This window comes from Pseudorca crassidens, chromosome 16 (assembly GCF_039906515.1).
Source record: "Pseudorca crassidens isolate mPseCra1 chromosome 16, mPseCra1.hap1, whole genome shotgun sequence".
Classification (NCBI taxonomy): domain Eukaryota; kingdom Metazoa; phylum Chordata; class Mammalia; order Artiodactyla; family Delphinidae; genus Pseudorca; species Pseudorca crassidens.
In genome coordinates, this window is record NC_090311.1 from 29,983,827 (window position 1) to 30,008,377 (window position 24,551).

At 54.4% G+C, this 24,551-nt stretch overlaps 1 protein-coding gene across 5 annotated transcripts in view; it reads left to right on the forward strand.

Annotated features, from left to right (window-relative positions):
• The window catches only part of CRTAC1 (cartilage acidic protein 1), a 132,344-nt gene that overhangs the window by 93,934 nt on the left and 13,859 nt on the right, over positions 1 to 24,551 (forward strand). For all 5 annotated transcript variants that reach the window (XM_067709769.1, XM_067709768.1, XM_067709766.1 and 2 more), the window contains exons 5-11: positions 3,820 to 3,976; positions 12,712 to 12,846; positions 15,991 to 16,136; positions 18,725 to 18,861; positions 22,353 to 22,435; positions 23,280 to 23,380; positions 23,811 to 23,979. In XM_067709769.1, coding sequence (XP_067565870.1) covers positions 3,820 to 3,976; positions 12,712 to 12,846; positions 15,991 to 16,136; positions 18,725 to 18,861; positions 22,353 to 22,435; positions 23,280 to 23,380; positions 23,811 to 23,979 — 928 coding nt within the window. The remainder of the gene's footprint in view (positions 1 to 3,819; positions 3,977 to 12,711; positions 12,847 to 15,990; positions 16,137 to 18,724; positions 18,862 to 22,352; positions 22,436 to 23,279; positions 23,381 to 23,810; positions 23,980 to 24,551) is intronic.

Below are 24,551 nucleotides of genomic sequence, written 5' to 3' on the forward strand. Positions count from 1 at the left end.
CCAACGCACTTAACCACAGGAGGGGGGCGCCACGTGAAGTGCAAAAAGAGAAGCACAGGAGGCGGGCACTTAGTGGCTTGCTCACTCCCGGCTCAGGCCCAGCCTCAGGGAACTAGGAGACGCCCACACAGCTGGTCTGCCGCCAGGAAAGGGGCTACTTGCTGCATCCAGCCACCACCTTGGTGACCCCTGAGGCCTGAGAACTGTGGAGAGGTCAGTGCCGGTGTGGAAGTTGAGAGACAGGGATGCAGTGTGGTATGGGAAAATACAAGAGCAATCATAACGTTAAGAATATAATATTAACATAACAAAGACAATAATAATATAATAATAGCTAACGCTTGTTAAACTGGCCACGTGCCAAGCTCTGTGCTGAGTGGTTTCCACGTACCATCTCATTGAATCCTCAAAGTAAGCCTATGAGGTACATGTTATCGTTATCCCCATTTTACAGGTAGGGAAACTAAGGCTTCTAGCAGTAAGCTACTTGACCTTGGTCACCACAGTAAGCGGCAGGCAAAGGCAGGAACTGAGCCCTGCCTGGCTGAAAATAATCAGATGCCTTCACCTCCCTGCTGCCCTGCCTCCGGGTAAACCCGTGTCAGACACACATTCCTAACCCCAGGTTCTATTACAACGTTTGACCTACTCCTTCCTCAGCCCCACAACCCCTACCTGGGGCCTGTTAGCATACCTGCTCCAGACTAGCAGCATCAGCATTGTTAGAAATGCTAATTCTCAGGTCCTACCCCACTCCACCCTCCAGACCTACCAGTCAGAACCCCTGGGGGTGGGGACCCGCAGCCTTGGTTTCAACTGGGCCCAAAGGTGACTCTGAATTATGCTAAAGCTTGACAGCTTCGCACCAGGTAATAGCCTCAGCCCCTAGGTGTGCCGTTCTCTCCCGCTCCCCTCGCAGCCCTCATCCGTTCTCTGTCCCAAACCCGGAACACCTCTGCCCTTCATCTTCAGGTGCCTCATCACTCATCCACCTTTCTGGATCCAGCTCAAAGCCGATCTCTTACAAGAAGCGTTCCCTGATCGATAATGATTCTGCCTCATGTTTATATAGCATTTTTATCTTTTCAAAGACCTTTCACATGCGTTGTCTCACTTCATCTTCTCAGCAGCCCTGCCAGGAAGCAGGGGGGTTATGATTCCCACTTAACACGTGAGGAGATACGGCCAAAGTGGGCGAGGGACCTGCCCAAGGGCACAGAGCCAGTTGGGACAGAGCTGTGACTAGGATCCAGACTGACAGCCCCAGACCAGTGGTTCTCAAAGTGTGGTTCCTGAAACAGCAGCACCAGCTTCACCTGGGAACTTGTTAGAAATGCAGATTCTTGGGGCTTCCTGAATCAGAAACTCTGGGGATAGGACCCAGCATCCATGTTTTCATAAGCCCCCCAGGTGATTCTGAGGTTGGCTACAGGGTGAGACCCACTGCCCTTGACGCAAAGCTGCAGAAACACCTTCCTTCCCCTGGAACCAGCTCCCCCTCCCAGAATTACTGGGTCAAGTTCACATGTGAATTTCTTCAGTCTTCTATAACTGTAACACATCTATGTTTTTCTGTCAACCCAATACACTGAAGTAAGGAACTAGGTATAAATGAATTTTATAAATATCCTAATTTCTAGCAGAGTGCATTTCAGTTCATCTGGGCTTAATTGCCCATTTGTCGATGAGATTGCTAACAGCTGGTACGGTCAGGAAGCGTCACAGTGGTGGTGCACTTTCCCCTTTGGCCCCATTCATTCTCTCTTCATCCAGCCATTCCACACACATATACCAAGCTCCTGTGATGGGCAAGAACCTTTCAAAGTTCTCCCCTAATCACAAAACCATGTTGTAACGCAGTGCAACTCAAAGTTCATTTTTGTGTAGGGATCACTGGGGATCTTGTGGCAATGCAGGTTCTGATTCAGCAGGTCTGGGCTGGGGCCTGAGAGTCTGTATTTCTAACACGCTCCCAGGTGACACGGATGCTGCTGGTCCAGGGACCACTTTGAGTAAAAAGACTTGTAAAGCATCGGTTCCCAGATAGCAGGCTAGAGACTCAGGGAACCAAAAATGAAGGGGCCGAGAAGTCTTTACAGAACAGGTTGGCCACCTTCTCCAGCGTCCTCCCCCCACAGGCCCCGCCTTGCTTTGTACATTCTGACAGCATTGAACGAACTGTTTGTGGCTTCCCGACATTCATCACTCTCTGTCTCATCTCTGCCTGGAAGGTTCTTTCCCCTCCACTTCACCTGGCCAAGACTTCTCTTAGAAAGCCTTTTCTGAACTCCCCATGGCGAGGTGCCCTTCCTCTGGGTTAAGAGCCCCTCTTCTGTGCACCCAGGAAACCCTGTACACACTCAATCAGACATGTAATTGCTGATGCACCTGCTTCCGCCAGGAGACCCTGAACTCCTTCCTTGGCTTCACCCACCTGTTAGACCCAAGTGTCTCCTAATCAGTTTCCCCAAAGAAAATGGTCCCAAAGAAGGGATAAAGTGACCAGTTAGGTGAGAGGGGCTGTCATGGGACCATTGGACGGGAAATAGAGGAAAGCAAAGAGGGCTGAGAAGAGGTGGTGACAGAGCACACTTTGCTGCCTTAAATTCAGCTGTTTTTCCTGGGTTGTTTTGTGTTTATAGCTTCCTTCGTTTTTTTTTTTTTTTTTTTTTACTTTTAAAGTATAGTCGGTTTACAATGTTGTGCTAGTTTCAGGTGTACAGCAAAGTGATTCAATTATACATACATATATACCTATGTTTTTTAGATTCTTTTCTCTTATAGGTTATTACAAAATACTGAGTATAGTTCCCTGTGCTATACAGCAGGTCCTTGTCAGCTTCCTTTAAACTAGACTATAAGCAACCTAAGGACAAAGACTTGGTCTTAAGTACATTTATACCCCAGCACCTTGCACATCATTAGAGCTCAAGAAATATGTACTGTCTGATTAATTGGAGGGAAATGCTGCAAGGGATAAGAGGAAAGCTAGAAAACTGATTGAGAAATTGTGTGGATCTCTTGGGGGAAAGAAGGTATCCATTGAAGAAACACCATTATAATAACAGGCAGGAAAGACTCTTTCATCAGCTGTGTCTTGGACTAGAGAAGAGAATGCCTACAGCAAGGAGGAGCTGGTGCCCAGGGCTTCTCCTGGATGCAAAGGGGAAAATATACATACATATTTGAGACAGTGTTATAAAGGCAGGAGCAATATACTATTTCTTTCTGGTAACGTGGGAAAAACAAGGGGGTGGAAGTGGGAAGGAGGAGCCTGGCGTAGCTGAGCCTATCGAGCTACCCAAGTGGAGGAGTGAAGAAGTACAGGGTGGAGGTGGGGCAGGGAGATGGCTCACGAATTTGCTTGTCATCTTGGCTGGAGCGAGCTAGAATGGGAGAGCGAGACTGAGAATAATGGGAATTGGTAGATCAATCAATCAGCAAATATTTATTGAGCAGCTACCCCGGCTGGCAGCTGGAGAGAGCTCAGCTGGAGGAGAAGGCACATTAGAAAACTGTCTATAAAAAGGTGGTTGTGGAGGAGAGGGAGGGATGTTCTTCTGGAACAGGATGGAAGGAAAAGCGGGGCCGCTTTGCTGTAGGACTCTGGGGGTGTCGTGCGCTTCGTAGCCTCCATGAAAAGCACCTCTGGAGTTGTGTCGTGCAAGGTCACGCACGCCAGACCCCGGGAGCAGAGGCCGAACCTGTGAAAGAGCTATGGTCCTGCGAGAGGAGCGGGGGAGCTGCTCTCTGGGCCCCCCGCCCCCCCGACCCCGCGCCGTGGTCCTGCTCAACTACCCTCCTTCCCTTCCTCCTCAGGGCTCCGGACGCTACTCCATCTACATCGCCAATTACGCCTACGGTAATGTGGGCCCTGACGCCCTCATTGAAATGGATCCGGAGGCCAGTGACCTCTCCCGGGGCATTCTGGCGCTCAGAGACGTCGCTGCTGAGGCTGGGGTCAGCAAATACACAGGTAGGCGGAGTGACATGGGGGGGCTGTGAGCTGGAGGGGCTGGGGGCTGGAACCCCGCAAGGCTGAGTCTAATACATCAGAGACCACCGGAGAGGGTGGGTTTGTGTCTCTGGGGAGGGAGGATGAAGGCTTTATTCCATCCCACCACCCATAGACGGCTTCTTCCCACGCGACCTCTCCAGATGATGAGACATCTGGCAGGGGTGGGCTTTTGGGGGGGGCCAGTGGGTGACGTCAGACAGCCAAGAACATCACCACATCATCCTCTCCTTGGAACCTCTTGCCCCATTCCCTGCTGTAACCCGAATGATGGGTGAACAGGTTCTGTAGGAGAAAACTGACAAGTCACAGAGGCCGAGATTTAAAGCCTTCTTTATTGCCAAACAGCAGGTAAAATTATTTACCTGCACATAAGCGGCCAGGAAGTGAGCGCTAAATCCCTAACCTGCAGCTGGGTCCCGTCTCAGATAACTGAGCGCAAAGGATTGTGTTCTTGTTCCAAAACCTCTCCAGCACTTTTTTTGAAGTCACGCTCCCCGCACATCTTTCTGGATGGGGGACCTATTGTCAGAGTCTCTGACAGGGAGATTGTTCTAGGGAAGGCTGTTTTTCTAATTCCAGCACGGCTGCTGACTAAACTCTGATCATCTGCCAATAGACTGCTGATGGCAGAGCAATCCAGTTCCCGTCTGGGGCGCCAAAAATCAGGAAGCCAGAGGTGTACACGGCTTCTCACGTGAACTCTGGCCTCACTCACACCCAACCTGCACTTTGGGTGTAGAAATTCCCTCAGTGGTTGACCTTCCCGATATATCCATCCCAATTTACACTACAGAATTCCAAGTGGCAGCTGGCCTGGATCCAAATTTGGGGGCTGGAAGGATCCTTGAAGGGTCATTTGGGCCATTCCCCCTGCCGCCAGACACCCGGGTGGTGGCATCGTCTCAAAGCCCTACCCAGAAAGGGTTGCCACAGCCTCTCCCGAGTTTACCATGCTTTTCTCCAGCCAGCTCTCCTCCTCAGTGAGAGGGAAAGATTGATGTTGACCTGTCTGACAAAGTTTGTGGGAACAAACGGCTAGACAATAAAACAGTTTGCACAGCTCAGCTCCATCAGAATGCGCGAGAGCTCTGCCTGGGAACGTGCAGCAGAGAGGCTGAATGTCAGTAATAAACCATGTTTGCCTGGGAAAAGGAATAAACATGCAGGAGCATCAGCCTCGACTTGTGCAGACAATTTTTCTGAACCGTTCTCAGTTCTATGCACTGGGCTGGTTTGGCAATTAAGTGCCTTGATCTGCAGGAGAAGGAGGGGAGACTGGGGAGATGAAGCACTTGAAAATGATGAGCTGGAAGGGAGGCAAGGTCTGGGAGCGAGGGTTATACACAGAATCAAAGAATTCAGAAGGCTGGGTGTGAGCATATAGGGGACACTGTTCACGCTGGTGGGGCTGGCAGAAGGGCTGGCAGGAACCAGGGACGGGGAAGGAGGGGACCAAGAGGAGACCGCTGAGGAGCACAGGGTGGGGATAGGGGCACCGGCCAACTGTGCCAGGCTGTGCTGGAAGGACGGGGCAGCTCAAGGAAGGAACAGCAGCTTCCGTGGAGCATGCAGGCAGGCCGGGGCAGCTGGCACGCCCAGAGGACATGTTAGAGCAGCGTTGCAGACTTCCAAAAGCCATTTGGCTGACAAGAACCTATTTGGCCCACCAAGTTACTATTCTGTCTGCCCGCCTTCCCAGCCCACCCTTTCCCTGCCCTCCAAACCCTGCAACGCTACCTTGCAGCCCCCGTCGTCACTCTGTTCACAACACATGGACATATGGCTGGAAAACTAGCCCAGAGCAACCTCCTGAGCCCCAGGAATGGACCCCAATGTAAGGGCCTGACTGCCGAGGCTCTGCCACGTGGCCAGTGCTCAGCTCCAGGCTGGTGCCTGGGGCCTGGGGAGTGGGGAGAGACGCAGGCAGTGAGGGAAGCAAGCCATGGCCAGATGTGCAGTCAGGTCCCCGGAGCCAAGGCACACAACACCCATCTGCCAGACAGACCCTGGAGAACCTCCTGTTTGCAAAAGAACAAATCCAGGTCCAGAGAGGAGAAGACACTTGCCCAAGGTCACACAGGAGGTTTGCAGAGAAACTAGCACTTAGAGCCCCGGCCCCTGATGCCTAAACTGCCACAACCAGCTGACCTTTCTGATGACCTCCAGCTTGAGAATCCTGCTCCAGCCTGCAAGACAGAAGGGGTTGGTGAAAGAGGAAGGGGCCCGACCACCGAAAACTCAGCCCCCGGGACTGGCCCTCTGGACTTTAATTGCGGCTCCCGGTTTTTTGTTTTTGATTTTGTTTTTTTGCCTGAAACAGCTGCCTGGCCTGGGCTGCTCAGGGTAGCAGTGGGTTGGCCTGGGCATACCTGTCTGCAGGCCGGGCAATGGCGAAGCCCGCACCGGGCTGTCCGGCTCCGCGGGAGGAGGAGGGGAGGCATGTCGTCCGGACTCGGGATTCTGCCTGCGGCCGCCGCTCTACTGGGTCTACAGTGCCATCTAGCGGCCAGCGCGCCCGCTCTCGGGGGACTCGAGGGCCCCTGGAGGGCGGCGCAGCCAGAGCTGCTGGTGCAGAGTTGAGCAGAGGGAAGGCCACTCCCCCATGGTTCCTGGTTCTCCAAGAACCCCGCTGCCTGCAGCCTCTTGGAGCCTGAACTGCCCTGCATGGGAATCCTGAGAACTAGTTCTCCCCATGAGAGAGCCAGGCAGGAACTCAAGGTGGGGGAAGGTGGGGACCAAAAAGTTTGCACTGCCTCTCTGGCCCCGAATGATCTCAGGAACATCCCATAGGCTCTCTGAGGACCTTGAACTAGCCGTCGAGCAGAGCTGCTAAGTGGACAGGATCTGGAGCCAGAGTACTGGGTGCAGATCCTGCCTCCACCATGTCCTCCTTCCCAGGCAGCAGTGGGCAACTTATTAACCTCTCTGGGCCTCAGTTTTCTCACCTGAAAAATGGGGCGTATTCAAGGAGATAAACATAGAGCATGCCTGGCACAGGGCCTAGCACACAGGCAGTACCCACCGAGTGTAGCAGACATCAACACCCTCCTCTGAGGTTCTGAAGGAAGGATGCCAGGACCCTCTGCTGGGCATCTCCTGGGTGTAGGGAGCCCAGGGGGAAGCACAAAGCAAGCAGGGCTAACCCCTGCCCTGGAGGTATTCTGCATGTGTCTCCTGGCATGTCCTCCAGTCCTGAGCACAGGCGTGGGCATCTTCAGCCCTGTTCCCACTGGAATCCATCTCTCTTCCCTTCTTCACTCTGGACCCTGTCTCGCCCTGGCCTCTACTCCCTCCCCAGGAGCTCTGCAATTTGGCCTCACCCTTTTAGGGAGCATCTGTCCAGGTTGCAAGGTGGTGATTAAAGAAGACTTAGAAGAAATTTGGAAAGAAAATGAAGGTGGATTTATGATATTGGGTGGGGAGTTTTGCTGTTGGCTGGGAGCAGTGTAGAACAAAACAGAGGGCAGATCTGATTTACAGGAAGTAAATGGAGGAGACAGAGATGCCTACAGCCCAGCTGAGGCCTTCTGGAGGACCCCTACCAGCCGCTCCAGAGAGGTGACCCGGGGCGGCAGAGTGGGGGCCTCAGAGTCTCCCAGGTTCCCAGGCAGTGCTGGCCTTTCAGTGGGCGTGCAGCCAGACCTGTCAGCTGGGGACAGGCAGGGCTAGAGTGACAGGCTCCTCAGCCAGGGCCCGGGACCCCCAGGGAGTACAGCCACAGGCCCGCCAAAGCCCCAGGAAACACGGAGTGTCAGAAGCATAAGATGATTGACAGGGAGGGACATCATTTTTTATTCAAAGCAAACACAGATGTTATAGAATACAAATGCAATCTTGGTACACATTTTCTTCAGCTAAAACAAGAGAGTTGTTTTTTTTTAACGTCAAGCCTATGGCTGGCCATTCTGGGCCTTACCAGGAGTACAGATCCCTCTTCTGCTGAGAGGGAACTTGACTAGAAATGTTTGAGAGCATGCTGTGGGGAGAGAGTGGCTCTGGGGTCACTCAGACGTGGGTTTCAACTGTGATCCATTGCCTGCTGGCTGCAGTTATGCCTCCCTGAGCCTCGGTTTCCTCACCTAGAAAATGATGAGGTGAGGTGAATCGTGCATGATACCTAGTACACAGGACTGAACTGGAGCTATTCCTGCCCCTCCTTTTCCTGCCCTCCCTCGTGAGACAGCTACTTCCAGCCCCCTCCCTGCCTCGGGGGGTGGGCACACAGAGAGGAATGACTTCCCTCCTGTACCCACCAGGTGCCCAAGGTTTGAAAATCCCCACCAGTGGACAAATGATGGAGCCTGTCCTCCTGCCTCCCCATCTCCCTCAATGTCCTGCAGGGACAGACCAGAGGGATTAGGGGTGAGTGGGAATGTCCTTGTCTAATACCCTCCACACCAGTACACTCGGAACCCCACCCAGCATCTGGACCACTCTCAGAGGACCCGGGGGTAGCAACACCAGCCCTAACACAGTATGATTCTGTGTTAGAATTTCAGGAAGTTTAAGCTGTTATCCTGCCCTTCTCACACCTCCTTCTCCAACACACACACACACACACACACACACACACACACACACACACACACATACACTGTCCATTCCTCCACCCCTGCATGTTCCAGTGCTTTGCTATTCTTTTACGATATCTTAGATGTTCTTGGCAACCTGCAGGCCTTAGCATCCACTAGAATCATTAATCAGCAGAATAGTCCCACAGGGTCCAGGTTCCTTGTCTGACAGCCTCGCCGCGGAGCCCCCATGGTGCAGACTGTAGAGGGGCCCAGGAGGATGCACTGAAAAGTAGAGCTGGAAGGAGCCTTGCAGACCTTCTCACTCCCGCCTCCACTTCACGGAGGGAGACCAAGGCCTGGAGGGCACACTTCCCAAGTTCCTGCCTCCAGAGAAGGTGCAGAGGCCGGGCAGCCCCCGGAGGCTTTTGCTTAGCACCGCGAATCCCCTGCCTCTTCATCCCGGGCCCTCTGCTGTACAGCTGCCGCAGCATGCAAACGCCCCGCTCCCTGCAGCCTCTTTCCCTTCCCCACCTCCAAGCCCGAGGGCTGCCCTGATGCCGTCTAAGAGAGGGATTGGCTGCACCCAGATTGGACTTGGGTCTACATCTCCCAAGTGCAGGGGTTCAGAGGTTTAGGGGTGCAGTTCTTAAGGGTAAGCGGGGCTGCCCCGTGGGCTCAGGCCCACTGAGCGGATCAGAGCGGGTGTCAGAATGTGGCAGGAGGAAGAGGGGGCCGTAGGGAAGCATTTTCCCTTGTCACCACCTCTTCCACCCCGCCTGGTGGACAGAGTGAGAAGCCTTCGGGAAGGGATGGGCAGGGAGCAGCATTCACACCCAGCAGCAGAACAAGAGGCCTTTGAAGCTTGAAAGTGCTGGAAAAATAAAGGGACATTATTCACCCAACAGGTGGGAAATAGTCCCACTAATGACTCTGTGGCACCTGACGCTTTCCAAGGTACCTTCCAAAAACCAGCTCACTTAATATTTATGACAACCTGGGAAGGGGCTATTATTATTGTCAGTCTCGTGTTATAGGTGAGAAACCAGATGGCCGGAAAGGTTCAGTGACATGCCCAAGGTCACACAGCTCGAATATCCTGATCCCCAGTCTTTCCTACCAACCGGTGTGCCTCTCCAGCCCCAACTGGGGAACTGCTTGCCCCCACGAGGATGTTCTTGCCTCAAGTATAAAAGAATTAATTGATGTAAAGTGGAGTTCAACTCCCTATTGGAACATCATTTTCCAGGGCTAAATAAAGATGTTCCTAACTGCCCCCAGTAGCCCCATAAGGTGTGTGCTAAACCTTAGGAGGCCAGGAGACAGGGTGGATGTAACAGAGAAGACAGGGAGACTTAAGGGGAAGAGCTAGGGGAGGAGGGGAAGGTCCAGGTAGAAGATACTTGCAGAATAAGGGGCCTCTGTCATGGACCGGGCAGGGAGTGGGAGAGTCAGGCCACACTTAAGATGGATGGATTTTATTAGTTTGAAGAGAGCTAACATGATGGACCTGGAAGTAGGGTTTCCCCTGCGGCCCCAGCGAGGGGTGCAGGCACCTGGCTGTCCCTGCCTCAGACCCCCATTTGGCTCTCCATCCTGAGGCTGCTGGGGCTCGTGCCCAAGAGGCTGGCTCCCCGGCTGCCGACTCACCTGCTCCCCAACTGTGCAGCAAACTTGCCAAGAAAGAGGTGTGGGTAACATCTCTGTTATGGTCCAGTTGCCATGGCAATAAATTGTCACTAATTAGTAGTGTGGTTACCATGGCAATTTTCTAGTAATTACAGGTTACAAATGGTGCAAGGCTTCAACCCAACCCAATTAGTTAATTAGAAAGATTTAGAAATTTGTCCAAGAGGGAAATAACCTGCCTTGTAGAAAATGAAGGGAATGTGTCACAGCTTGGGAGCCAGAGGCAGAGAGGAAATTGGAGGATGCTGGAGCGGTGGAAGAAGGATGGAGTTGCATGGCAGCAAGTCCCGGAGCCCCACCTGGAATTGCTGGGGACCCAGACAAGACCGAGGGTTTCTCACCAAAACCTGATCCTGGGCTGGAGTTTGGCAGAACCAGGGCAGGGACGGCTGCCAGCAGCCACTCAGCAGCACTCTTTGAATGGGCAGAAGAGGTGCCCAGGTTGTAGCCCAGCACCCTCCCTGATGGCTTAGGAAAAGAAAGGCGTCTGAAAGCCTCCTGCCCTGCCCCATGCCTGGGCTCTCCTAATGAAGGCTCTCCCGGGAGTATTGTGGATTCAGTGGCTCCATTTTCACAAGGCTTGAGCTCTCCTTGAGAGCTAATTAGATTACCTGGGAGAAATCCGGGGGCACAGGGCCCAGGATGTGTTAACGAGGAGCCCCACCAGGAGAACCATGACTGCGGCAATGCCATTTGCCCCACTCTGGCCCCAAAGCCGGCCCCTGGTGGGCAAGCTCCACCTGCACAGGTGAGAAAGGCCCCATGATTTCCTCCAGGGACAAATCTCAGAGGATGGGAGGAGCCTGGGGACCAAAAGAACCTCCATCCCAAATTAGCACAGTGGGAACCTCTGCCCTGTCCAGAAGCGGGCTGGGGAGGGCACCTGACTTAGTGTCACTCAGGTCTGCCTGAGTGCTCATTAACTTTTTAAAAAAATCACATGCTGGTGCTCTAATAACTGCTCTCATTGCACTGAACAGCCCTTCAGAGCAGCACTTTCCAAACTTTACTGCGCACGTAAACCCCCCAGGGGTCCTGTTTGGGTCGGTGGGGACCTGAGATTCTGCATTTCTAACAAGCGCACAGGTGTAGCGCTTAGTAGCAAGGTTGTAGGATTCACAAAGACCTTTACCATCATTTGATCCTCTTATTTTTCTCACCTCATTTGATCCTCTCAAAAACCCTGAAATAGAAAAGGCAGGTCACACTATCTGCATTTTTCAGATGAGAAAAACCTAGGCTAAACGGGTAACGTAAATTGCCCAAGATCACACAACTTGTAAAAAAGCCAAGGTGGGACTCGAATGCATGTCCTGCTTCTGGTCAGGCTGTTTCCTGCACCATACCTGGGGTAGGAGTGAGGCTGAGGGCAGGTTCTCAAGGCTCTATTTGAAACTCACTGGTTGGGGGTGGTTTGTTCAAGACACCTTAAGATTAGACTTCGTGACATGTCCACATTGATCTTGGGCATTTCAAACCCTAACGGAGAGCTGGCTTGCTTGCTTTCTTTCTTAAAAAAATATACACCTTATTGGATTTTTTCCTTTCAAACTACAGAAGCACTTCTTGTTACAATAAGCCAAACGATACAGACGTTCCCCAAAAAGGCCAACATACTGTCTCTCCTTCCCTCCCTAAGTCCTACCCCATCAGGGCAGCCAATGCGAACAGCTCGGAGTGTGGCCTTCCCCACTCTTCCCCAAACTCAAAAACAAGTTTGCACAAGCACGTACATTCAGAAGTATCATTTGTTTTCCTTTTTCTGGAGAATAAAAATAAGATCACACAATACCATTACCTGGCGAATTGCTTTTTCATTTAACGATATGTCATGGGCGTTCCTCCAAGTCAATACACGGGGCTCTACACAGTCTCTTCAGGAGCTGCAGAAGAGTCCGTCATGCGGACGCACCGTAATCCGTCTGCGTCGCTGTTGATGGACAGGCAGGTGCTCGCATTTGTTTCCTACATCAAGCAAAACAAAGTGAGCATCCCTGTACCTGTGGCTGGAACCTGTTTCTTTAGGTCCTTCGAACAGGAACACACCCGGTATCTCGACCAGCATATGTGTGATCAGGGTAAGGCTGGGGGCTGTCAGGGAATCTGTGACTTGATCAAAATGTTGCAGGTAGAGATGGGTTTAGGATTAGTGCAGTTCAGCTACCAAAGGGAAGAGAAGGCTCTGTGTGGTGGCCTCTGTGTTCCTCAGCTCATGGAATCATTCCTTTGGCACAAAGTAACTCCATCTTGCTCCTCACTTGCCTCATCATCAGTGCAGTCACCCTCCACGTTGGTTTATGGAACCCTGAGCCCAGATCTGGGCTCCAGGAAGCATCTGGAATGTCAGAATCCGCCCCTCCCCGCCCCCCACCCCTGCCTCTTCCGAGGCATCACCATAGCAGCGCGTCATGGGCCTCCGAGGCGGCCCCCATCCTCCACGCGGGCCTGGGGCTTTGCTTCTGCCGCTCGGTGAGAGTCGCTGTGCTCTCCCAGGCGGCCGGGGCGTAAGCGTGGGCCCCATCCTCAGCAGCAGTGCCTCAGATATCTTCTGCGACAACGAGAACGGGCCCAACTTCCTCTTCCACAACCGGGGGGACGGCACTTTCGTGGATGCTGCGGCCAGTGCTGGTGAGTAAAACAGCCTCTGTCCTGTGACCCCCACCACCCTACAGGGGACTCTGGTCTGCCCTGCTCCCTCCAGGTCCCACAGGCCCCAGGGAGAGCGGGACAAGTCGTTGTCTGCACCGCACAGGGAAATGTTACTTGTCACCTTTAATTCCACATCCCCATGGTTCAGGACGCAGGGGATGTTTGTGGCTGGGGAGACAGCGTCTGGAACGCCTGACTGTTATCCATTCTCCAGCGACTGGGATTGGCCCATGCCAACTCTGAGTCCTGCCTGTGTCTCTCAGCACTGGTTTCCACTCTAAGCTGCCTCTCTCCATTTCTTCTCCCCACATCCATCTTAAACATGCAACTCAATCCACTAGCCATTTATTGAACCTGTGCTAAGTGCCAGGCTGGTGCTAAGAGCTGGGGACGCTGACCTGAATAAGGCTAAGATCACCCTACCCCACCCCCCCACCCGCCCATACAAGGCACTGACATTTTAGAGGAGGAAACAGACAAATGAACGAATAGCTATAATATGAAGCAGAATAAAATCTACACAAAAATAGTGCTCCAGGCTCCCAGCTCTGCTCCCCTTCCTCCCTTTGTGTTCATCCATCATCTGCCTCAGGACCTTTGCACCTGCCAATCCTCTCCACCTGAAGTACCCTCTCCCCCTTCTCTATCTGCAAAACTTCTATTTGTCCTTCAGCACTCAGCTTAGGTGTTATCTGTGAAGCCTTTCCTGCCTCTTTCTGTGCCGCCTGGCAGAGATTGGCACTGCCTCCTCTGTATTCCCACTGCCTTTGCATGTGCCACTCACTCAGGCTCCTACATCACTATAATAATCTGTCTGTGTCTGCAAAGACTGGGACACATAATAAAAGTATGTGGATGTAATCAGTCTGCCCTTCAGCCACTTCTCCCCACCCACTTCCTCCCCACCTTGCCAAGGAATGGGAGGTTTGATTTCTCCTTCTTGGTGGCGTAGGGACAAGCTCCGGCCTCCGGAAGAAGAGGTGAGCTGGGGTGTAGACACATAGATCCAAGGTCCTCCAAGCGCCAGCTCGTGCTGACGGCTAGCATCCAGTTCCTGAGCAGGTACTAATCCATTCTCTGTGACTTACAAGTACCTGCCCTTCCAGCACTCTGCCCGGGAGTTCCCATTTTGAACACCCCACAAATGCACCCTTGCAGCCAGTCAGCTCCCCTGTTCTTCCCGGGCAAAGCTAAAAAAGGAGGCAGCTCCCCGGCCCGTCCTCCCATGTAGCTCACCCATTAAACGCTCCAGCAGCAAATTTTCTCATTGCTGAAAAATCGTAAAATGAAGAGGAGGTGGTGGTGGAGAAAACCTAGAGGATTTGATAAGGTGTTAAAGAGACGGAAGCAGAGGTGAGTGAGCAAGTTGGAATAGGAGAAGGTATCAGACGGGAGGAGAGAGGAAAGGTGCTATGCCCGTAATTGAAAGTCAGAGTGATTGCAGGGGTTTAACGAGACATGTCAAGAGGGCATTCATCACCCAAACAGATGCTGCTGTGAAGTGCAGCCTGGCACCGATTATTCTCGTGAAAGGGAACCAGCTCCTTGTCAAGGTGCCTCATAGATAGGAGAGAAATGGGCCAACACAGAAGGCCACCGACATTCGGGCTGGGGAGTTTTGCAGAGAATTAATGGGGTATTTCATCCTAGAGGTTGGAGGCTGCCCCCATGCCTTTGCAAACCCTCTTTCTCCAGCCTGGGTCTCCCTGCCTCTTCTCCCCCACCCCCACCCATCCTCGCCTCCCCAAGGGGATGCCCAGCCCCCAAGGTTCTCAGGGGGGCACCACCTTGCTTTCTGCTGGCCCCTATCCTCAGGATCTCCGTATCTGCAGCTGGCAAGAGCTCGCTGTGTCCTGGGTCTGTGATCCCCGTCCCCCATCATATTGTCCTATCACCTGCCATCTCTGAGGGCCTGATGACCAACGGCAGTTTGTCCTCCAGAAGACTCAGCATGGGTATTCAGAGCCGGCCTCCACTGCCTGTCAGCTCTGCACTTGACCTGAAGGATCATGTCTGCCTTGGGCAACTAGGAGGTCAGGCCATCCCTCTGGGCAAAGCCACCTTCCATCCTCCCCCAGGATCAGCTCAGTCCCACTGACCACTGGTAGATGCAGGGACAGCACAAACAGGTGACACTGGACCCACAAGCTTTCTTCCCAGATCTCACAAGGCACACTGTGCGTTTCTTAGTCATGGTGCTGTATTTTCTCTGCTGTCACCAAAGTCCCTGGTCGCCTTCTGTCAAATTATTTATGTCTCTTCATTCATTCAGCAAGTGTTTACAGAAAAATACCTGGTCACCACAAGCACTGAGATAGACTCTGTGGGAACACAGGTAAACAAGAAGACAGACCCTCACCTCATGGAGTGTAAGGTCTAGTAGGAAAACTGGACCCCACAAAGGAACATAACTGCACGTGTGATCAGCTCAATGGAGGAGAATGGGAGGCTGTCAGGATGAATAGCAGCGTGGGTGGGAGGGGCTTATTTTCATGGGCGTGGTCAGGGAAGGCTTCCTTGAGGAAGTGACATTACAGCTGGGAGCAGAAGAAAAACAAGGAGCCAAGTAACCAAGAGCGTTCCAGAAGGAGAGACCAGCTTGAACAAGAGCCCAGAAGCTGGAAAGAGCTTGGGTCATTTGAGAAATGAAAGGAATCCCGGGTGGCCGGTGCATATGCGGAAGGGGGAAGAGTGGTACCAGTTAAAGACCAGATAAGGTAGGCAGGGGCCTTGTGCTCCCTGGGCAGGAATTTGAACTTGACCCAAGAGTACTGGGGAAGCACTGAAATTTGAGCAAAAGAGTGATGATCAACTTAATGTATCCCAGTGTCAGGGGTGGCTGGGGAGGGCTTTAGTCCTCCAGAATCTCCACAAGTCTCCTTCCCTCAGCCCATGCTGCCCCCAAAACGGGTAAAAATAGTACTTTCTGGGCAAGTGCAGCTTGAAGGCAAGTCTCTGGTTCTCTCTGCAACCAGGTGGCTGCCCACCTTCTGCCCCTGTGGAGAGATCGGGACAGGATGAGGCTCACCCTCCCTTGCTGCTCTTCACGGGGCCCTGGCAAGGTGAGTGTTTGTGGAGCCTGCAGGGGGCGCTGCCCTGAGGGCGCCTGCCTTTCCTCCCCAGGTGTGGATGACCCCCACCAGCACGGGCGAGGTGTCGCCCTGGCCGACTTCAACCGTGATGGCAAAGTGGACATCGTCTATGGCAACTGGAATGGCCCCCACCGCCTCTATCTGCAGATGAGCGCCCATGGGAAGGTGCACTTTCGGGTAAGAAGGAGCCTCTGCCTCGCTCCCCTGCTTTGTCATCTTGGGGTTGCAGCCCCGCCTGTGCCTCCCCCCAGGCTGAGTAGGGGCTTGTGGCTCTGCAGAGCCTGGGGGCGGGGTGGCCACAAGGAAGGTAGCATCTGGGGGACGATGGGCTCCTGCCTGGGCTGCTGTGATGTCTGTAGTGCCCAGCGCACGGTCATGGGCAGAGGAGAGAGAGCGGCCTTGCAAGGTGCGCGGCAGCAGGGCAAAGGCCCAGTGAGGTGGGCTTCACTCTGGGTCGGGAGCATTTTCCCATAGCCTGGGCCTGAGCTTTTCAAATTGAGGCTCAGGCCAAGGGCACAGTGGGGCTGGCGGGACAGGGGAGGTTGAGGCCACAGAGCTCCCAACAGTTGCCCCTTCTGGACAAATGGCAGGTGGGGGACAAGGTAACCTTGAACCCCTCTCTGTGCCCCCTCCCTGAGCTATCAACCGTCTGTGACACCAAGAATTCTTCAGAAAGACTGGTGACAGTAAGGGATGTACCAGCAGCCCAGTGAGCTTGAGTCTGGGCCTTTCTCAGGAGGGTGATGGAGAGCATGGGGTGGTCAGAGCTGACCTCCGGGAGTCAGGGTGCTTCTGGAGGTACCTGGTCTTGCCAAAAGCCCCGGAGGAAGCAAGAAAGTGGCGGCATTTGCCAGAAGCTTGATGGTCCCAGGGGAGTCAGCAGGGCCCTTATGTCTGGGGCACTGCCACAGCCCCTCCCCTGTAGGCAGCCGCCTTGGGGTGCTCAGGGCCAGCCACTCATTCCCTGCAGAGGCTCGAGACCCAGGCTCTCTGGGTGAAAAAGAGGTGCATCCTGGCCATGGAGAAGCTGCTCCTGGGATCCTGGATGATTTCCACCTTTATTCAGCTTTTCCTTCTAACCCAGGTTCTCAACCAGGGGTGATTTCGTCCCTACCCCAGGACATTTGACAATATTTGGGGACATTCTTGGTGGTCACAAATGGGATAGAAGGTGCTACTGGCATCCAGTGTGCAGAGGACAGACGTGCTGCTAAACGTCCTACAATGCACCGGCTGGAATAATCTAGCCCCAAATGTCAACTAACTCTTCTGATAGCCCAGCCCCAGAGCTCACAGGAGCAATAATAAGAATAAGAATAAGAATGGAGACCCCATTTATCAGGTGCCTTCTGTGTGCCAGGAACTGTGCTAAGCATCTTACATACATTATCTTGGAAGCCCAGGCAGCCAGTGGGGCAACCCCGAGGGGCCTATGTAGGTTTCCGTTAGAATAATAACAACTTCGAGATCCTGAGGTCTCTTTGTTACCAGCTCTCAAGGCCCTCTTCAGCCCACCCTGGACAGCGGGCCAGGCTCCCAGTCAGCTTCATCACTGCGTTGTTGGGGACAGCCTATTCCCCTGGGCAACCCAGAGTGGGCAGCTCATTCCTGTGGCCAGGGGAGAGGGCCTGAAGTAGGAGGCCCAGGGGCAGGGCCAGGGCAGAGGACCACTCCCAGAAACCCCAACTGTGCCCTTCCCAATTCTCCCCACGTGGACCCTGGGACTTAGACAGGCTCCTGCGTCTTTAAGGGACAAACCCACCCAGAATGGATGTTCTGCTGAGAACCAAAAGGTCGCCCTCCACAGCTCTTCTATTTCAAAGGCAAGTTCCACAGGTGGGACACTTCGCCAGGCCCACCGAGGCCCTCTTAGCACGTTGACGTCCCTGCTGGGCTGTCCTGGGTCTGGGGTCTCCTCGTGAGCCCTGCGCAGAGGTATCTGATACTGCAACCCCCCAAGGCAAATATCTCAAAAAAAAAAAAATCAAAAGACTCCCAAGAAACAAAGTAAGGTAATAAAGGCAGCAAAAACACAGCTAAAGGCCACCTCTGCCACCTGTCATGAGGCTGATGTGGGCAGGGCCAGGACAGAGTGCCAGGGATCCACCTGGTGCCCACCCTGTGCCAGGCGCTTTACACGCGGTGCTCACAACCTGGACAGCTGTTATTCATCTCCGTGTCACCAGTGAGGAAGGTGAGATCCGAGCGGTTAAGTAACCTGCCTGAGGCCACACAGCTAGTCTGCGGAGAAGCCTGGATTTAAATGCACAGCACTGCCCAGTGCCCTCCCGGCCTCCGCCTCTCACTGCGGAGGACGAAGGGCACGTACTAGGAAGGGCATAGCGTCTGGAATCAGAGCCCTGGTGACGGCCCCCACTCATTAGCTATGACAGTGGGCAATTCCCCTTCCTCTCCAGGACTCAGTTACCTCACCTGTAAAATGGGAGTGCTCACATCAGCCCTGCCTCGAGTGACTGATGGGAGGGCCCCATGTGGTCCGGACCAGGGAACAGCAAGGTGCTTCACCAGTGTGAATTAGGACTGTTCCTCTTACCTCCTTGTTCTCCTACAAGCAGCCTGAAGTTTATGTGATCCTAAACACAGCATACCTAGGGCCCTTACAGGGAAGGTGACAGAGGACGTGCTAGGTCAGGATTTTATCTTTGCGCGTACGCGCACACACGGGGGTGGGGAGAGTTGGCCTCTAGGCCACCCCCATCGCCCCACGCATCTGTCCGCTGACCTGCAGCCCTCTCTCCTCCCAGGACATCGCCTCACCCAAGTTCTCCATGCCCTCGCCTGTCCGCACAGTCATCGCTGCCGACTTCGACAATGACCAGGAGCTGGAGATCTTCTTCAACAACTTTGCCCACCGCAGCTCTTCAGCCAACCGCCTCTTCCGGTAGATGCTTCAGCCTGGCTCGTGGCTACTCAGCCTTCGTGGGTGGGGGTCAGGGAGGAAGGCTTAGGACTCAAAAGAGGAGCTCCAAGGGGAGGGAGGAGGAAGGTCCCCTGATGAAGGAGCATTAGAAGCTGGAAGGACAGTGATTGAGCAAGAGGCTGAGAGAATGGGGGGTGGAAAGGTGAGGCGGGGAGTCCTGGGCCTCCTGCTGTTGGGGAGGAAATGGTCAGGGGGACGTGCACAAAGTGTGCCTAGAAGCCAGGCTCCACTCTACCACCCAAAGGGGTTCCAGAGCCAAATCTGTTTGGGTGCATCTGGATGAAGCAAAGACAGGCAGGTGTATTGACTACAGGACTTCTCAGAGCCTTTAACGTGACCATGAGTATTTTTACTTTCCAAGAGGTGAATGGAGTATTCCAAATAGATTTCAGTACAAGATACTTCTTTCAGAGATTTTTCTCTTGGGATTGGTGCTCTGCTAAACATCCTTTGGGAAATGCTGAATGAAACAATTAATGGTAGATGAGGGAATGGTAGACAAGAATGGAGGCAACTGAGCACTGCATGCAGGGAGGAAAGGTTCGATTTTTCTCTGATTGGGGTCCAGAGACCACTGGCCTCAGAACCACCCAGAGTGTTTATTTAAAGTAAAGAATCCCTGGGCCCGCCCTGGATCTCCTGAATCAGAATCTCAGGGGCTGAGGCCCAGGAATCTGTCTTTTTAACGCGTACACTAGGCAACAGGTGATTCTTATCCCACCAACGTTTGAGAACTGCTGTTGGGGAACAAACCTCAGGACACATGCAGCCCTGGTTCCTGGCCTAAAACATGCTAATGGGCCTCAGCAGCAGGTGGCAAGAGGAGGGTGGGCCAGGGGCCTTGGAGGCAGGAAATGGGCCAGAGCACCTGCTCAGTTCCCCAAGGCCCCCGTCCCCTCCCCCAGAAGGGCCCTCCTCTATTAATAAAAGGCGAGAGCTGTGACTAAGCGTGTTTTAAAATATAATTATTAACAAAGCATCAATCCCGACCAGCTGTAATCACCCCCTGAAGGCACCAGATTTGCTAATTAGGTGCCTTGCAAGAAGCTTTTTCACAACTTCCAGATTAATTGCGGAAGATCAATTGCTCGTTAACAGAGACTCTGCTTTCCTTCTCTGGCTGATAAAGTGTCACTCGCCAGGGCCTGGAGCACCAAGGAGTCTCTGTGGCCCGAGCACCCAGGCACCTCCTCTGCCTGTCTGGCCTCTGTCAAACCTCCCAGCTTCCCTCCCGCCACCCCAAGGGCAGGCTGGCCCCGGGCTGTCTGCGGACAGGGTCACCACATGGTCACCCTATGGGTTAGTGTGTTTGTTTCCGCACAGCGTCAGTGGAAGCCACTTCCCAGTTCCGTGGCTGTGCCCCGAGTCCCTGTGGCAGACGGTTGGGTCTGGAGCTCGCAGCAGAGAGTGTAGGGGCTACAGCTGGGGCCACCACTCAGCTGGCAACTCTAGAAGTTGAGCCCCTACCTGCCCCATACCACGTGGGCTTGTCACGTGTCACCAAAGGAAACATGGTGGGCTCCTTGTAGGAGTCACCAGGGATGCAAAGCCTTGGTGTGTGTGAGTCTGCCGGCCCTTCAGCGATGCCTGGGAAACCAGGGAACTCATCACCCACTCCAGGTGCTTAAGAAGAGTGCAGAGGCCCTGTTAACAATGGCGGGGTGACAGGCGTGAGCAGGGACTGTCCCAGGCCGGGCAGGATGTGCGTTGATCTGGTCCCATGGCTCCACCCTGCACACTCCCTCTTCTCTAGCTGCCGCCCTGTGTCCAGTCCTGCAGAGCAAGCTGTTGAAAATGCGAATCTGACCACACCCCTCTTCCACTTAAACCCCTTACAGGCTCCCCACTACCTTCCCTTCGATACATCCCACAGGCTGGCTTTGTCCCCAGCCTTGTCACTCTCCACTCCCCAGTTTACACCGAAGCGCCAGACACCCCAAGCTTTCCGTTCTGGGCTGCACCAGGCCTGGACCCCTCAGGCTGCCCACACCATCTGCCTCTCTCTCGCTTCTGAGTGACACAGACTCACTCATCATTCTGGTTTCAGCTTTGTTGACCCTTCCTCCGAGAAGCCTGCCCTGGTTGCCCAAATCTGGGTGAGTTTGCCCAGCTCTGCCCTGGAACTTCTGGGCTTTAGCCTTAGAAACCCCTAACTCCGTTGTCACCTGAACCCAGGGATGGCTCTGCCCAGCCGTGACAGAGCTTGCAGGACACGAGTGGTTGAAGGGACTGTGGATGCTAGCGGGCTGAGGCAGACACACACCTCCGGCAGGTGTGCACACACACAAAAGCACTGCCGGCCATGCTGCTCACTGCCCAGACTGCACACGTGGGTGTGCTCAGCACAGACGCTCCGCGCGGACAGAGGACACCTCCCAGGACATGTGCTCAATCCTGCAGACACCTTGCAGTTCTGCCAGCACCCTCTGCCATCCAGCCACCAGAAGCTCCAGCTCAGGGGACCCTGGCTCCCTCCTGAAAGAAAGCATTGGCCACAGCACAGCCCTCTGGTGACTGTGATTTAAGTGACAGCCCCACCTGCAACGTAAGGGGAGAGTGATACAGATCCTTCCTGGTCCTTTCTCCCCACCCCAGCCCCAAGATTGCTCCACACAGCCAGGACAGAGCGCCCAAGGCTGCGAGAAGCTACCCAGTGAGAAAAATTAGAGAGGAAAGCTCAAAGCCATCATCAGCGTTCAGCTCAACGTGCAGAAAGAACAGGACTTTCACAGTGGACTTTTCTACAGCAAATATTATCATGATTCAGAGTTCAAAACAGACAAAGCCCTAGCAACCCAAAGGGACCCTTTCTTCCCTTTTGTCTCTGGATTCCTCCATGCACCCCACAGACATGTCTGGAGCTTCCTGAGAGCCAGGCACTGTGTTAGATGCTGCGGGAGATGCAAAGAAGAGTAATAATACATGGTTCCAGGTTGCAAAGAGTTCGCAGTCTAACTGAGGAGATAAGATGCATTCATATAGAGCTTCAACACAAGGCAGAAAACGATAAAGGCCAGGAAAGTGACAGAGGCAGAGCAGGACGATCAGGGAGGGCTTAGAGGAGGTGGCACCGGAGTAGGGGTGGAACCCTGCGTAGCATTCAGAACTCAGAAACCCAGGGCCGCTAGAAGGAATGTGAAGGTCGGTTGAAGGTAGTTGCATCCCTGCCCCTTCTCCATCCATCAGCTGCCCTTCCCCAGGCTGTCTATAATTCATCCATTAGAGAAGGAAAAATCAATATTTACCAACGTGAATTAAAACCCAAGAAAGGCGCAGGCAGGGTCTGTGAGCAGAGTGGCTCTGTCGGCATGCAGGTGGCAGCCCACGTGCAGCAGGGTCTCAGGGTGCTCAGGGGCTGGAGAATGGAGCTAGTGGGCCTCGAGGTCCAGGGAGCCCACTGGGGCTTTGCCAGCACATTGTCGTCCATGAACAGCCTGTCTCCTGTCCCGCAGCATCATCCGTAGGGAACACGGCGACCCCCTCATCGAGGAGCTCAATCCTGGCGACGCCTTGGAGCCCGAGGGCCGGGGCACAGGTGAGGGCGCCTGAGGGCTCTGGCCTGCTCTCCCCTGTCTCAGTGCTGCCCTTAGCCTGGGGGGAGGGCGGGAGGGGTGGTGCAGCCTGTCCCACAGCAGGGCTCATCCTATCCCTGCCACTCTGAGGGCTGAGATCCTGGGGCAGGGGTGAGAGTGGGGGAGGAGGCCGTGGGAGTGCCAGGCGGGAAGCAGAGGAGGGGACGGTCCGTTCTCCCAGTCCCAGGGCCGCGGGGTCAGAGGCGTGGGATTCCACGGGCAGTAGCATCTCTGGTAATGCTCTGCCGGGAGGAGAGGCAAAGGCGAGGCTGGGCGTCCTGCTGTCTCACCCCTCCTGGCACTCAGCCTGGTGTCAGCAAGCGAGCACTGGATCAGGAGTCCCAAGACTCGGCCCTGCCGTTGCCTCGCCTGTGGCCTTGGAAGAGGCGCTTCCTCTTCCGGATCTTGTTCGCCACACCCATAAAATGGGGCTAATTGCATCCGCCCTCCTCAGGTCTCTGGGTTGTAGTGAGGACCAAAAGGAGGCCAGGTATATGCAAACCCCCGATAGACTGACGAAAACCATGCAAATATAAAGGGTGTGTATAAAAGACCAGAAAGCAGCCCTCATAGTCTGAATTATTTGCACCCATGCTTTCCTTCAGAAGTCCAGGGGGAGGAAATGGACCCCCTCTTCCATGAATGCGCGGCCACTGGAAAGGAGAGGAGCTTCGAGCTCCAGTCTTCGATCCCCAGCGCTGTGCTCTTTCCTGCCACACTCAGGGCGTGGACCTGGCACTGGTCAGGAGCCCCCCTCCCCTGTGGGTCTCCTGGCCGATGGACAGAGTGAAATCTGTGCCGTTGCAGGCGGTGTAGTGACAGACTTCGATGGAGACGGGATGCTGGACCTCATCTTGTCCCACGGAGAGTCCATGGCTCAGCCGCTGTCCGTCTTCCGGGGGAATCAGGTGTGCCTGGACCTGGGGACCCACAGAGCCCAGCCCAACGTGCTGAGCCTGGGCTGGATGAGGGCCAAGGAGCCCGGGATGCTTGCTTGACAGAGCGGCAGGAAATGGACACCCGGGCCCTGGAGGAAGCAAATTCCCAGCAGCACAGTGAACTCCAAGAAGAGCTGCCTCCCAGAAGCCCTTTGCCCCTCAGCCTTCTGCTGGCACTCCTCCAAACACTGGTTTCCCCAAGTCTGTTGGCTTTCCCTCCTCTTTTCCAGGACTGCTCTTTGCAAACTTCAGCCAGTCTGTCTCCCTGCCCGGCTCCCTCCTCCTCTCTTGCCTCTGCCCCTTGCCCCCTTCTTTCTCCTCCCGTCCCTCCCTGCCCTCCCTCCCTGCGCCTTCTGCCCAGCCCGCTGACGCCCGGGCCCGCCTTCCTCCCTCCCTGCAGGGCTTCGGCAACAACTGGCTGCGGGTGGTGCCGAGAACCCGGTTTGGGGCCTTCGCCAGGGGCGCTAAGGTTGTGCTCTACACCAAGAAGAGTGGGGCCCACCTGAGGATCATCGACGGGGGCTCAGGCTACCTGTGCGAGATGGAGCCCGTGGCACACTTTGGCTTGGGTGAGTCAGAGCTCGGGGCGGGGGGCGGTGGTGGGAGTGCGCGAGTGAGCTATTGGCGGGACGGTGGGTGCTGAAACTGCATCCCGAATCCCGGCGAGATGCAGGGCTCACAGCCCGAGCATCTTCTAGATACCACGTTACTGTGACACCAGCCACTGGAGGCAGCCCTGCTTTGAAGTGAACCTGAGCTCAGCAGGGAGGTTTTCATGCCCCCTCCTTGCTGGGGTCCGCATCCTGGTGCCTCTGTCAAATTAGTTCACCTTGGGGTCAGAGGATTTAATCCTCCATTTGTCCGAGGCCATGGCCTTGTCCTTCAAACAATGGCCTGCATCGAACCTACCCAAACCAGCTGCTTCCCTGGCCGCGTGGGTGTCGGTTCAGTGGTTAAAATGTCTCACCAAACCCCTGGTGCCCTCTCTTGGCTAGAAGCCTTGGGGAAAGCATGCGTGATCAGCGGGAGTGATGTCAGGCCCGAGAGGGTGAAAACTGGTTCTTGGCTGGGGGTGGTATGAAAAAAAATGCTAGTCTTTTATGTGTGTGTGTGTGTGTGTGTGTGTGTGTGTGTGTGTGTG